At 50.3% G+C, this 13,352-nt stretch overlaps 3 protein-coding genes across 3 annotated transcripts; 1 reads left to right on the top strand and 2 right to left on the bottom strand.

Annotated features, from left to right (window-relative positions):
• Positions 1–154: 154 nt before the first annotated feature.
• CGGC5_v017074 (uncharacterized protein) lies at positions 155–1,120 on the bottom strand (the record flags this gene model as incomplete). The annotated part of the gene is made up of 1 exon (XM_066153733.1): positions 155–1,120. One exon carries the CDS (start codon positions 1,118–1,120, stop codon positions 155–157), a length of 966 nt encoding a protein of 321 aa, XP_066006901.1.
• Positions 1,121–2,805: 1,685 nt separating this feature from the next.
• PLA1-1 (Phospholipase A I) lies at positions 2,806–5,001 on the bottom strand (the record flags this gene model as incomplete). Its single annotated transcript, XM_066153732.1, has 8 exons — positions 2,806–3,039; positions 3,158–3,239; positions 3,306–3,331; positions 3,385–3,484; positions 3,612–3,660; positions 3,757–4,302; positions 4,363–4,934; positions 4,988–5,001. The coding sequence occupies 8 exons, from the start codon at positions 4,999–5,001 to the stop codon at positions 2,806–2,808; spliced, it is 1,623 nt and encodes a 540-aa protein (XP_066006903.1).
• A 6,092-nt stretch (positions 5,002–11,093) lies between these two features.
• Positions 11,094–12,519, top strand: CGGC5_v017072 (uncharacterized protein; the record flags this gene model as incomplete). Its single annotated transcript, XM_066153731.1, has 4 exons — positions 11,094–11,096; positions 11,142–11,188; positions 11,376–11,440; positions 11,567–12,519. The coding sequence occupies 4 exons, from the start codon at positions 11,094–11,096 to the stop codon at positions 12,517–12,519; spliced, it is 1,068 nt and encodes a 355-aa protein (XP_066006902.1).
• Positions 12,520–13,352: the final 833 nt, after the last annotated feature.

The following is a 13,352-nucleotide window of genomic DNA, read 5'->3' as shown; positions in this document are numbered from 1 at the left end:
GTGGATACTTTCCCCCTTTCGATACAGCTGGTCTTGACTTTCAACCCTCCTTTGTAAATGGACCTGAGCGATACGCAAGCCAAACGACAACAACAACAACATTGAGTTCTGTCTGGACTTGTATGAAATAGAGTACCTCTTCCAGCATAATTAATCACCCCTGACAAGTGCACCGGGGCGCGCCACTTGCCCCCGCAGTGGTGGATGTGATGAACGTCGTCATGTCAGTCGGACTCTGAACGCCATCCGATGGCTCGGCAGACGAACCACCGATAGCGGTGCGTGTCGCACCAGTGGCTCCTGCTGGAAGACTAGACGGCGCGCCTGTTGTGTCATCGCTGGCAATTCCGGATGAAGCTTCAGATGGGCTCTCAGGCAGTGCCGGTGACGAGGGTACGGAAGAGAGCCCTGCAGTGGTGCTGTCCGGAGTAGCGACGAAGGATCCCCCAGTACCCGACGTAGACGGAGGACCATCTTGGTCTGTGGGGGCAGCTGTGGGGAGAGAGCCACCTGGGCCCGTAGCAGTTTCTGCTGACTGCTCTGAGGTCTCGGTCGGCGCGCCGCCAGTTGGGTAGCTGGAGGTCAGTGCATCCGCAACGCCGCTTGCCGGATTGGCCGGCGATGACGGGAATACGGAAGGAGTCGGGTTGGTCGCCGAGTTGGTCGTTTGGCTGGCAGCCGAACTATCTAGATTTACACATGTCCGGGACATTGCCAGAGAAGACGGACCGCTTGAGTTCGCCACTGTCGGCGGTAACAGTCTGAGCATCTGGCATTGGGGCTCGTCGTCTCCGCCGCATAAGAATGTCACTTTTGCGTAGGTCGAGGTGAGGTCGGCCGGCAGTGAGATTGCCTGCAGTAGATTGGTGTCACACTCGGTGGTTGAATTAGTGATGTTGACGTGCTGGGAGCGGACAACCTCGCTCTGGGCGTCTAGGAAGTACACGTGCGCCTCGGGACAGGCCTCTGCGAGTCTGGGGGTTTCAAAGTATGCAACGGTCCCCATTGTCATGGCCGGGCCTCTGGGGCACTCTTGCTCGTCGTTATCGTCGTCCTCATTTTCAGGCAAAGCCAGTGCAAGTGCAGCGAGTAGGGCGGCAGTGATTATGGGCAGATGCATTGTCGATTGCCATTTTTGAGCGAGCTGTCTGTGGTTTATAGGATAGTCCTCGTCGCTCTAGTCGGCGCTGGGTACTGACCAGGTGCCAGACATACACTACCGCTGAGTCACGTTTAGGGCCAGTCACTTTATCTCATATTAGCAGTCACCATTAAGTTCTAGTCGCTGTTGTTCCGTTGTACGCCAAAATCTGTGACTAGAAGACGAGATTGGCTGTGGTTGGTCTCTGTAGGCTTATGAATCATGACAATGAATTTGAGATTACTAAAGCGTTTGCTTTGTGGCACAGTTAGTTGCCCTGATAAGCCTGTAACATCAGCCGAGTATCAACTTGAGAAAAGTAATCATTCGTCTAAGCATTCATTTTTCCGGTATGAACAAACCTATTAGTCATGCATCCAATCCAACTAAGGCCTTTACATTAGATTATCTTCATCCGTCCTTCGTCTGATTGTATTAGGAAGAACATATCGCGGAAAGCAAACATAAGACGAGCGGTATTCCCCCTATTTCCTGCCGCAGCCGACCTTTGCGACAATCTTGCCATTCTTCACCACACAGACATGTGTCGTTGCAGACCAAACTTGCTTGACGAGATGATCTGCGATATGCAAGCGTCAGAACAACTCTTACAAGAGGCATTATAAGCTACGGAGAAAGACAGCGTCCGCTGGGAACGAAGATGTTTGTGGGGTCTCGTTATGAATTGGGCGCTTGTTTGTGGTTTTCTCGGTTTTCTCATACTCTTACTTTCGGCGTAGTACGGCTGAGAGCACACAACACAGGGTTTGACAGGAGGTTTCGTTTTCTTTGTACTGTTGCTCCTTCTTCCAGTCTAAACATGCTGGCCAAGAGGCAATATCAGTAGTAGCTTTGAGATATGAAAAAGTCTCCAGCCAGCTTTGTCGTAAGCTTGACGATATGTCTCAAATCGACGTGGGCTTCACGATCGTATAGATTGATACACAAGTTGCGTGGCCTAGACGAGATGCTAGTTATCGCGACTTTCACTCTGCAGTTCGAGCTGGCGACTAGTCGCTCATTACCCCGGGCAATTGTCTCCGCTAAGCAGGTCAACAGGCTCGCGTGGCGTTGTGTTGATATCTCATCAAATTTCGTGGTGGCGTGGAGCAGAAACCGGATGGAATACTACGTACAGAGATATGAGGACAATCGTAAACTCTATACAACATTCGCTGTCTTTTGATTTCTTTTCTTTTAGATACGATCCCCATTTTTGATCTACTCATAGCATGTTTTCACACCACCTTTTGATCATCGGACTCCAGGAGATATTGACAAAACAGAAACTTTAGACGATATCATGTTTCATGAATCAAACAGATGATCAACTTCCCAGCGGCTACCTCAGAAGAGGCTATAGATAGTTGTACAGTAGAGAGGCTACCTCAAGGAGCTACGCGCCTCCTTTTGCGCAGCGCCATCAAGCTTTGTGCCGGCTGTCGACGTTTTCCCTTCCTCAAACACTCACTCACTGGCGCCTGTACCACGTACACTTCCAGGGGCAGTTGCTGCTGCAAGAAATATATCCCCTCCATCGACGCGGGAAACCCCGTTATGGAGGCGGATTTCTCAGCGTGTTTGATCCGGATATCGATGCGCCGGTTCCATGAGAAAAGCCGAAAGCTGACTTCTGCCCGCCCACGTGGAAGCAAGTTATATTCCTAGCCGTCAACCAGCGCCACGAGGCCAGGATACTCGGTCGCGAGTATCTTCATGATTGCCGCGTCGTCTTCGTATCTACAGGCCACGATTCCCTCGCAGTGGAGCTGGCCGTGCCTCCCAGCCACATTCGGTGGTTTCTGGAGCTGAAAATAGAACAAAGCCGATATCATGGCCCACGACGTCTGTTTCATCGTCGCCCAGAGCTCCGCATCAATTTTAAGCTGTCGCCTTAGCTGCGATGTCAGCCGCGCGACGGCGGTGGAATCATCCAACGCGACTTCCTCCATGGCGATAACAGGGTCGACTCGCACAACCTTAGAGTCTCCTTCTGTCGAACGGAGTTTGCCGTACTGCTGACGCCCGGACATGCGGTAGTGGTATGTCTATGCCGTCGTACAGAAGACGATCCCCGATGCGCTTGGCCGGGAATAAACTGTAAATTGTTAGTCTTTATTAGCATGGTCTTTGCCTTGATTTCACTCCGTCGTCCGCGACTCACCAGGGTGCTGCGGACGTGGTTTCAGCCTTGATCGACAACATCAGCAAAAGGTGCCTCTACAATGGTTTGGTGGACCTACGCCTCTCGCACCAATATATTGCTCGCCAGTCTCCCGCCCATCTCGGTGCATGCCGGCGCAGTGTATGTGGTCAAAAGCTTCGACGCGCTGGTGTTGGAGTCTATGTCTGTCACAGCCACATGCATCTGTTCGTAGGGTTTCTTTTCGTATGGAGACACCAACGGCCGGCTGCTGTTGTCGCCTTCGGAAATATCTTTTTCGCCACCTCCACGAAGGTATTTTCGCACCTGTCAAGAGGCCATTGCAAGACACCGATGGAAAGAGCGTTTATGCCTCCTACGCATGATCAGCTTACTTTGTTCACAATTCGTAAAAGCAATGTGTGGGTAATTAAAAGCGTGAACTACCAGAAGGGTGTGCTGGGCGACCTACCGACGCTTGTGCCAATGGCCAGGTCGAAGAATATGCGGATCGGCAGCTTCGTAAGCTTTTCGATGGCCTCCAACACGTGAAGCTGTACAATTCCTTTCACTCCGCCACCATCTAACGCCAGAACCCGACAGCCAGCGGTGATAGGCTTCTGACGAATCGCGCATCCACCGGCAAACAACATGCCACACCATACGCACCGATCGAACGCCGTCACCGTTCCTGTTGTGGGACGACCATAGCTCCGACAGCATGTCTCGCACAAAGCACATTCACATGGCAGGAAGATGTCTGCTGGCCTGACGAAGCAGAGGAGGCAAAGGTCGGAAGACCGACTGTCAGCGAGACTAGGTTGATGCTCTTTCAAAAATTTGACACGAGATTTTTGGTAGTGTTGCAGCATGTGATCCAGTGCGTTCTCTGCTGTCTTGTCGACATGGGAGGCGACGACAGCCATGCCATAGGCTGCGGAGACAATCTTCCGGCGACTGAGTGCTTTTTTCACGATATGCCGATGAAGCTGGTCGAAGACCGCCCTCACGTGAAAGCCTGCGTTCCAATGTCAGCAGTGCAGCAGTGAAGAGTGAGAGCTATGCCACGCCGCCTGACCCTTGTATGATATTGCTGCATCTACTGCGATAGCGTGTGCGAGTATCGGTAGCCTCATCTGCAAAGCCTCCTCCTCTGATGTAGTCTGCTCTATCCAAGAACACCAGGTATCTGCGAGCCACTCGGTTGCCTCCTGCAAGGGCTGCGGCGTCCGTTCAAGGTCGAGAGCTGAGACGTAGCCTACATTGATGTCGCGCTGAGGCGACGGAGATCGACCTGCCAGCTGTCGCAGAAGGCCGTGCGATAGCTTGAACATGGTATGCCAGTCCCACAAGAGATGGTTGGCGTTTCGCATCGCTCGAACCTCTCTCATCCGGCCAAACACACTACTGGGTAGCCTTCCTCCGTATCCACGGACGGAGTGCACGCTTACGGAATGGAAGAAAGCAGACGGCGGGTCCTCCTCAAGGAGGGATCGGAGGCGGTCCGCCTCATCGTTTTCAACAGCGCTATCCAGAATGATGACAGCCGCTGGACGAAACTCAAGGTCTAGGCGGTTGCATTCCGTTATCCATCGAGAGAGCGTATTGCGGGCAGACAGAGGATCTTGTACGAAGAAGCAGATGGCATCGCTGAGGACGGTCGTCCACCAACAAAGCAGTCCAATAGTACTGTCGTAACTCACTGGGTGCTGATCATGTCTGTGATGCGGGCTGCATTGCTCTTCATCTAAGGGACTGCATTGGAGATTGACCTCATTTAACACGACGCCCTTTCTTCGGCCGAGGGATGAGTACACGCCCTGCTGCTGGCGGGAGTCTGGTATTTCCCGAACGATGCTCACCACAGAAGGGGTCTCAGCACGCTGCAGCGTAGGGGGCAGATTGATGACTGCAGTGGGCGGGTTCCCTTCGACAATTCGAAGCCACGGATAGGTCATAATCTTCTTCGCAAAGACCGGCGTACTGTTGTTTTTATAGTTCTAGATGAGGCTGTTCTGATAGGAGATGACTGTGCCAAACTGTCATGTGCCGTTCGGCACAAGCCTGTAAGTCATGGGATTCTAATTTGTCACCGTGTTGTTAATATCAAAGTCAGACTGACATCAAAGTTGTCCTACAGTCAGCCGCTACTGTACAGCTGGATATCGTTTAGCTATGTAACCTCAGTAGCTACCGTATATCATCGGTATAGCATCGCACTGAATGGATGTTACGGTCAGCTATCCGACAGTAGGGTCTGCTAACAGAAGCTGGAGATTGAGACGTAATAACAGTACACTTGGTCGTGGTCTGGGTCATAGGTCGTAGGCTAACAGTAGATCAGATCTTCAGAGGCTAAGGTGATCAGTCTTAGACTCAACAAGTAATTCGCAGTGAAGGTAAGCTGAGAGTATCCTGAGGATGAATACTAAGTTGATTGCTGAAGAGCTATGGAAGTATGACCATGAGCCAGGCTCAGGGTCATACTATATATATAAGTCTTATATGAACAGTTCTGCTTGTTCATGAGCGCTGTGCCCCTTGTCACTATGAGCGCTCATTCTAGAGTGGGATGAGCGCTCATTCAAGTCTCCACTGAGCGCTCATTGTGGGTCCCTTATCTATGCTCATTCCTTATCATCACGTGACCTGTACCATAGTTCTTCCGTTCCTGAGTGAGTCCCTGTTGTTCCCATGATCCTGCATAGTACAAATGTCCTGTCCTAGCCGCCCGACGCCCGAGTGGGTCGGTTAACTGTTATCCATGCATAACGGGTCGTAACAATGGACTTGTCACGTGTGTTCGCAGAGGGATAGGTTTTCCACGACAAGTCGGTGTTTCAAGGATAAACACTATAACTGTGTGAATTGGCGAGCGAAGTGCGTTGACGTTGTTAATCACGAATGAGGCAATATGCGTCGCGGACGGCCTCTACAATTCAATAGCTGTTTTTTGGAACTGTCAGTATACATTTCATTGCAGAAAGACACCAGGATAAGATCGTGGATTGAAGTCAGCATGTGAGCTAAGCTAAATACGGTCGTGCAAAACTTGTTTCGAAAGTCGCAGTTAATCTCTGTGGTTGTCTTTGGACCATTATTCGTGATATGATACTGCCGGGAATTCCGTTTCGCTTCCGTCATCTTTTTCAGGAGCTATGATATCTAATATCAGCAGCTACCTTTAGGCGGCGCCTGGTCTTGTTGTACTAGTGCTCTAGAAGATGTAAAGAACATGGTATATCTTGTGAATTAACGGACAACAGGACGATCCGTGACTAAGGCATTACAATAAGGAGTCAGAAAATGGCCGAGAGCGCCGCTTAATTTATGGGCTCATATCGTAGCCTCGTAATGAAGGCCCCTAAATGACACACTATTATTCAATTGTTAAAAGGCTGGCTCAAGCTAGGAGTATAAGTCTCCCCTCAAATATCTAGGTTTAGGAGTGCGCTAGTAGTGTAAGACTATCAAATTGATACATCTGATCACTAGCACCAAGTGACCATGAACATCAACTACACGCCACGAGCGACGGGTGACTTAGCGCAGCATACCTGCCCGCCTCCCGACCCCACTCATGAGCCGGCAACCATTACCCTGCGAGACTTAGGTCCCCGTACGAGTGAGACATTAGCCCGCTTTTGCAACGATCCAGAGGTAACAGCTAGAGGCTTTTGGCAGTGCCGTATCGTTGACTATCGTCCTCGCGATATTCTCACTCAGAATGGAATCCCTAGCTTCTCTCTGGAGGGGGACAACAACTCACGAGTGGACAGCTACGTCACTGAAATCAAGCCTTCCGAGGGGAAAAACACTGTATCTCAACTGCACTACTCAGACCCCGCACATTTTCGTCGTTTCAAGGATGTCTCACTCACTAGTGGGCACCTCTTCTCATCAAAAGCTCTTCGGAGTCCTCAAGCTCTGCGGGGTCGATACTTTGTTGGCGATTGGTCTTGTTTACATGGCAACCCATCGCCTCTGCTAAGCTGCGGCCCTCAATTGGAGGAACTCTTCGTGGACAGCGTCAAACCGGGTATCACGACGCCGTATCTTTATTACGCGCAAAACGTCTTCACTGGAAGTGGCATGCATATCGAAGACCTCGCCGTGCCGTCAGTCAACTTAGTGCGATGGGGGGCGCCTAAGAAATGGCTGTTCATTACGCCAGAGCCTGGGAATGTGAGAAACTTTGAAAACAAATGCCGCAAGACATTCCCGCACAGAAAATGTGTCAAGCATCGTCAGGCACAGCCGGAATGTTCACAATTTGTTCGGCACAGCAATGCCCTTTTCTCAACCGAGGCTCTCCGCGAGTGGGGTATTAAATTTACGGAGACGACCTGTCAAGAAGGAGAGATGGTGGTCACGCTCCCAGGAACATACCACCAGGTGGTCAACGAGGGTGAGAATCTGGCCGAGGCCGTCAACGTGATGTGGAGCGGCTGCAGCGAGGTTCCAATGGCGTACGCATACTGCAGCCGCAATCTGTGTGGACACAGCGGCAGCATTTCCCAAGACGATCTGGCGCCCAGAATGCGGAGTTTGCAGGATTGAGCACGTTGCATAGGCTGGGTAAAACACAGACCATTGGTGATATGACGTTGTGAGGACTTGTAGCGCAATAATGCATGAGACCTAGGAAACAATTAAGAATTGTTCAATGCCGACTCACAGGCCGCGCTGATATCTTGCTGATGTCTATCACCATCCAGAACGATAACAACCAAACTAGTCTGGATTGGTAACAAACAGTTTTCGCCGCCCAGCAAGCCCTAGGGCCATAAGACGCTCATCGACGGGGCCGGCAGCAGGTCGCTGTCTTCGAAAATAGCTCCGCCTTTGGAGACATGCCCAAGCCAGGATGGCTACTACAACGAGAAAAAGAACAAGCACCCCCGCAATAATTCCAGTAATTTGTGCCTGTGCCAGCTTCTCTCGGGGCGGGGTTGGACTGTTTGCCATGTCTGTCATATTAGGACGAGAGATGTTAGATGCGATCGTCGACGTGGCTGACTTCACCAACGTCGGCAGGATTGCCGCTGATTGTGACTGATAAGCTGTCAGTTGATTGTTGATGCGACCTCCCCATGCCGTTCTCATTGATGAAGCCAAGTATGTGACTGAGGAGTTGACTGGGGATATGGCTAAAGATGTCGCTGATGACGTAACTAACGGGGCGTTTGAGGACGATCTGCGAGCATCTGTAACTAGTGGCCAATCCTTCCTTTTGCAGCGATAGGTAAATGTAAGACCCCTCGCCACCGCACGTCTCATAAGGATAGCCGGGACAGGGGAATCCACACTGTTCGATACTGATTATGAGACTGGCATCCGGAGCCAAAGTCGCTCAAGAAGCTGAGTATCAGTCCGAGCTTATATATCCAGCAGCTGGCACAATAGATATTGGCCTCGCGGTGTGCGTCTGCCGCGCATATGATGCGCTTCCTTGACATGTCAGATCACATTAGCAAGGCGACTGTCGTTAATCTGCTGCTAGCGAGGCCCGCTTTATTATGTCGGAGTGCTACTCTTTTGGCCAGGGTCAAGGCGTCGCATTTTATAGCTAATGAATTTACCCAACTGGGTGTGCTGGAAAGCATTGGCTGAGAACGTAAGAGAATAGACACAGGTTACTTTTTGTTACGAGTAAATCAATGCAGGTTGCTGTGTTCTATAGGTTAGGTTCCACTATGCCCCTAAAACGTCAGTCTGTTGATTTATGAAGACCACACACCACAGTCCGCTGTATGGCACGTGAGCGGCGCCATTCTATTGAAGCAACCCTAACCCAACCAAGCTAGAAGGCCGTCTCTCCATTTTTCGACGTTTCTTCTCCTGCATTAGATTGGAGATTTGAAAGGGCATCATCAGCAAGCCAGCAGCCCGTTGCTAGGCAGTTGACTTTGAGACCGCAGATCTTTAGATCAGTTATCAGGCTTGTCTGCTTGAAGTCGGCTCATAGTACACCTCAAAGCTGTAGAGAAGGCGGGCTTTTGGCGATGAGGGAACCCAATGCGACCAAGGAATCATAGAAACTCTGACAGTATATATTCCGAGAGCATTACGGCTGCTCGAGGTCAAAGTTACACAACGTGCGATGACACGAGATGTCGGTGAGAGCAGACTCAATTAGCTCCCTCCTCAACACTAAGACCTTACTCACCGACCATATCCGTAGAGACTCCGACCATGACGCTTAAGCGCATAGATGATATCAAGAGCGGTGATTGTCCGACGCTTCCCATGGTTACAATAATGTACCGCGTCGCGGATGATGATTTCTGTGAAGGACTTGAGCGCAGCGCGGACATCTTCGTATATACCTATTTGTGTTAGTCGGCTGGAACCAAAAGAAGCCTCTGAGTGGTACCAGAAGATATACGACGAACACCGCCGCGCCGCGCTAGACGGCGGATATCTGACTGGGTGATACGCCTTATATTGTCAACCAGCACCTTTCTAGGACGTTTCGCACCACCAAGTGGTCGGATGCCGGCTTTTATTACTGAGGGACGAGGCATATCCAATATGTACTTGGCAAACGTACCCAAATGTTCGCCGGTATAAGTAGTCCGCTGAGCTTGACAACTTGGCAATGTTGTCTGCCAACGGTTGCGCCTACTATCGTTGACTAAGTTTGATGACATTCATTCTTTTCTGCTTTTTGCTCATCTGACGAAACAACTCATCGCTCTACGTGGTCCTTACCTCAGTCCTTACTCGATCTTCAGCAAGCTGGAAACAAGAGTGGGAGCAACTCATACATTAGGCATCGGCGACGTTGTGCGTTGTGGGTATCTAGCTACATTATCACATCATGATTGATAGGGGACTTGCATTTTGAGCTGCATTGAAGGCAAGCTTCATTCACTAGGCCAGCTATTTTAGCGGCATCCTGGGGCGCAATGACTAAAACAAATAACCGCAACAGTAATGTCATTCTGATGGTCTGGGCTGAGGTTATTGCCTTGCAGTAGACCGCAAAATTGCTTGCTTTCACCATTTTACCGCAATGAATAATGTTGACACAGCTTGTAATGTGACTAGCTTCCTAACTGTCTTCCTGCTGTTAGCTACTACGTCGGATACATTTCTAGTCCATTGATGTTATGATTCTCTTGAGGTCTTTGCGGAAGGACATCGTCGAGGAAGTGGAGCTCGCGGAAGAGGATGTCGTCGTTATCAGTGGCAGACCGGCTTCACCGATAATGAGAAATGGCCCCTTCTATTCATTAGTAGCTGCACTCTAATACCTCGTACACAAAATCCTAGTGTGTTTTCCAGCAATACATACACATACATAGCAGTGCGAAACATAAGTAGAATCTGGACTTTAACGCTGCAAACGCCAATTAATGGCTGCGCTGCTGCGATGTACGTTACGACAGTGACAGGCGTAAAGGTTTGTTTTAGACATGTTTTAGCGCCGCTCGAGTGGTCAAGAAGAACGGCACTACGGTTATATGGTAAAGTTATATTCACTAGCTTAAGTAACTGTTACTACTTTAATAACGTCGGTTGTTCGCCCGTTAGGCGAGTCCAGAGTTGTGCATCTTGAGTCCGCCTGTCGCGCGTATTAGTTCCGCTCGCTGCGTCGCGTCACTAGTACTGTAGACCTCCGTCATAGGCGATAACGCACGAGTGCGCAGGGGTGTTGTCAGCTTTGGATTCACCAACTGGGCTACCGCGTCTCGGTCAGATGTTTTGTTCATGCCCTATTCCCAATATCTGAAAGCGTACACGTCCCAACCATTTTACGTTGTGCCCAAAAAGCTCCTCTTGTCGATGTGTGAAGGGCCGGACATGGTAGATGGATGTTTTCCCAAATCTAAATCAAGCTGATTGTAGTAGGTTGTAATGTTTAGTTATCAAGCCCTAACCCGAGCGGCCTCAGTCAGGTAATAAGAGTTGTTGACCTGTGGTAGGTTATAGGTCTATTAATGCCTAGGCCCACGGGCTGTATAATCTCTAGTCGGCAATCTAGATACGAGAGCGATAATAACAACAAATAACTAGCAAATGCTAACGTATCCGTATCCACGCCAAGCACCAGATATACTCGGCTACAGCTCACCTACTCGACAGTATAAAGCCCGAATTGCGCCTAACCCAGGCTTGCATTTCATCACAGTCTATTTCTGAGGCATTGCGTGATTCATAACCAACAACCTCAATAGCCCGCTGCATACCTCAAGCATATATATGCACCCGCGTTGAGCTCTACCAGTAAGATATCGGGAACCAGTCATAGGCACACACGATGCTGTCAACTCCAGATTTCAGACGCGCGAAGCACAGGCTACTCGGACTCCTTCCCCAACGCGCGAGTCATCCTGGAAGCGCACGCAGCATCGCCGTTGACCTCACGACAAATGCGAGACCTCAAAGCATCGCGGGCGTAGTGAGCGTGCCGAGCTCAAAGAAGTTTCCAGAGAATCCTTGTGTAAGGCCCAACGGAAGTCGCTTGGTCGCGCGTCAAGAGTTTCACGTGGTGTCCCGCGAGAGTCCGAAGCGGAGCGAGCGGCGCGTCCAGCAGGCACCAACGGCTATACTATCCCCGTCCCCCGTCTACCCAATCCAAGCCCTATCCAAGTTCCACATGCAGGCGAACTCTTCCGCCACCGACACTGGGCCACCAGTACACATAGCCGAGTGCATGGTGCAGAGGCGATGGGCTGAACCGCTTGACTGTCCATCACCGTACGAGATTGCCATGCTAAGCGACGAGGACGTTGCAGAGGAAGATGAGCTTTGGTTCACACTCGTACCTATGGTAGACTTTTGGAACAGCGAAGCCGACACAGAAGCCAAGCGCATCCTACAAAACAGCGGCCTCGACTCTTTAACAGTCGTCGGTATTTGCATCAGCGATTCTAGCAACAGTAGTCTCAGCCTGCATAAGCTGTACGCGTACAGTGCGGTAACGCGAGACGAGACATTCGTATTGGCAGACGATACCTTAGACAGCATAAGAAGGTCGAGCGGCTGGGTAACAATCAATTATGGGCTGAGACCAGATGGAGCCGGATGGGGCATTGCCCGGGAGTTCCATCGTGGCAGTCGCATACAGCGACGGACAGGTGCGACGCAGTACATGGGAATCATCGTGATAGGAAGATACTTGCCATTTCAGAAGACGAGGCAGTTTAGGAACGTCGACTGGATCTTGCTGTATAACGATGTCGAAACAATGCTAGAGTTCATCATCAATAGACCGTTGCGCCCGTAGTTGGAGTGCGCCGCCAGTTATTCGACCAGTAACTGCCGCGTCTAGAGGTTCTTTGGCCGGAAGCATGTGCTAACGCTCGTATCTTCAACCGTATTGCAACGGATCTGCCTTGAAACCAACGTCGATTGGGATGCCGTTTCCAGGTACATGATCAAACCGTGTGGTTGTTACGGTTAGCTATCCGACATTAGGTGTACTGTTACTACGTGTCAATCCCCAGCTTCTGTTAGCAGACCTGGGGTTGTGGTTTGAGTCGTAGGTCGTAGGCTGTAGTAGATCGGTCTTCAGAAACTAAGGTGATCAGTCTTAGTCTCAACAGGTAAGTCGCAGTGAAAGTAAGCTGAAAGTATCCGGAGGATGAATACTAAGAAGTTGATTGCTGAAGAGCTATGGAAGTCTGACCCTGAGCCAGGCTCTGGTCGTACTATATACAAGTTCTGAACAGTACCTTTCGTTCTTGTTACCGTTCCTGATCCTGACGGAGTCCGTCTTTGCCAAGCACGGTGACAGATCATCAGTATGGCCACTAGCAGCATAATGAATGTGGGATAAAGTTGTTGGATTGACGACTGTGTCTGGATAAAGGGATGCTAGAAATGCATTGAATAATATGCAAGAACCGGTGATGATGGGTAAATACAAGACAGAACCCCGCTCGGACCGGTATAGGAGGAAATCCCTCAATCAAGCAGAACAATCACCTTTTGATCAATGGACCTCAGTGGTATTGCATTAAATCAACATCGTTTGTCTAACAAATCCTGGCTTGAATATGTAGTTAACTGAGTAATGACTGTAAGCGGTGAGTTTCGTATAAGCGAGGGCATCCTTGG

Source organism: Colletotrichum fructicola (assembly GCF_000319635.2).
Source record: "Colletotrichum fructicola Nara gc5 chromosome Unknown KSG_Nara_v1_contig11, whole genome shotgun sequence".
Classification (NCBI taxonomy): Eukaryota; Fungi; Ascomycota; class Sordariomycetes; order Glomerellales; family Glomerellaceae; genus Colletotrichum; species Colletotrichum fructicola.
The sequence above is the reverse complement of the archived record's forward strand: the minus strand, read 5'-3'. Positions and strand labels throughout refer to the sequence as shown.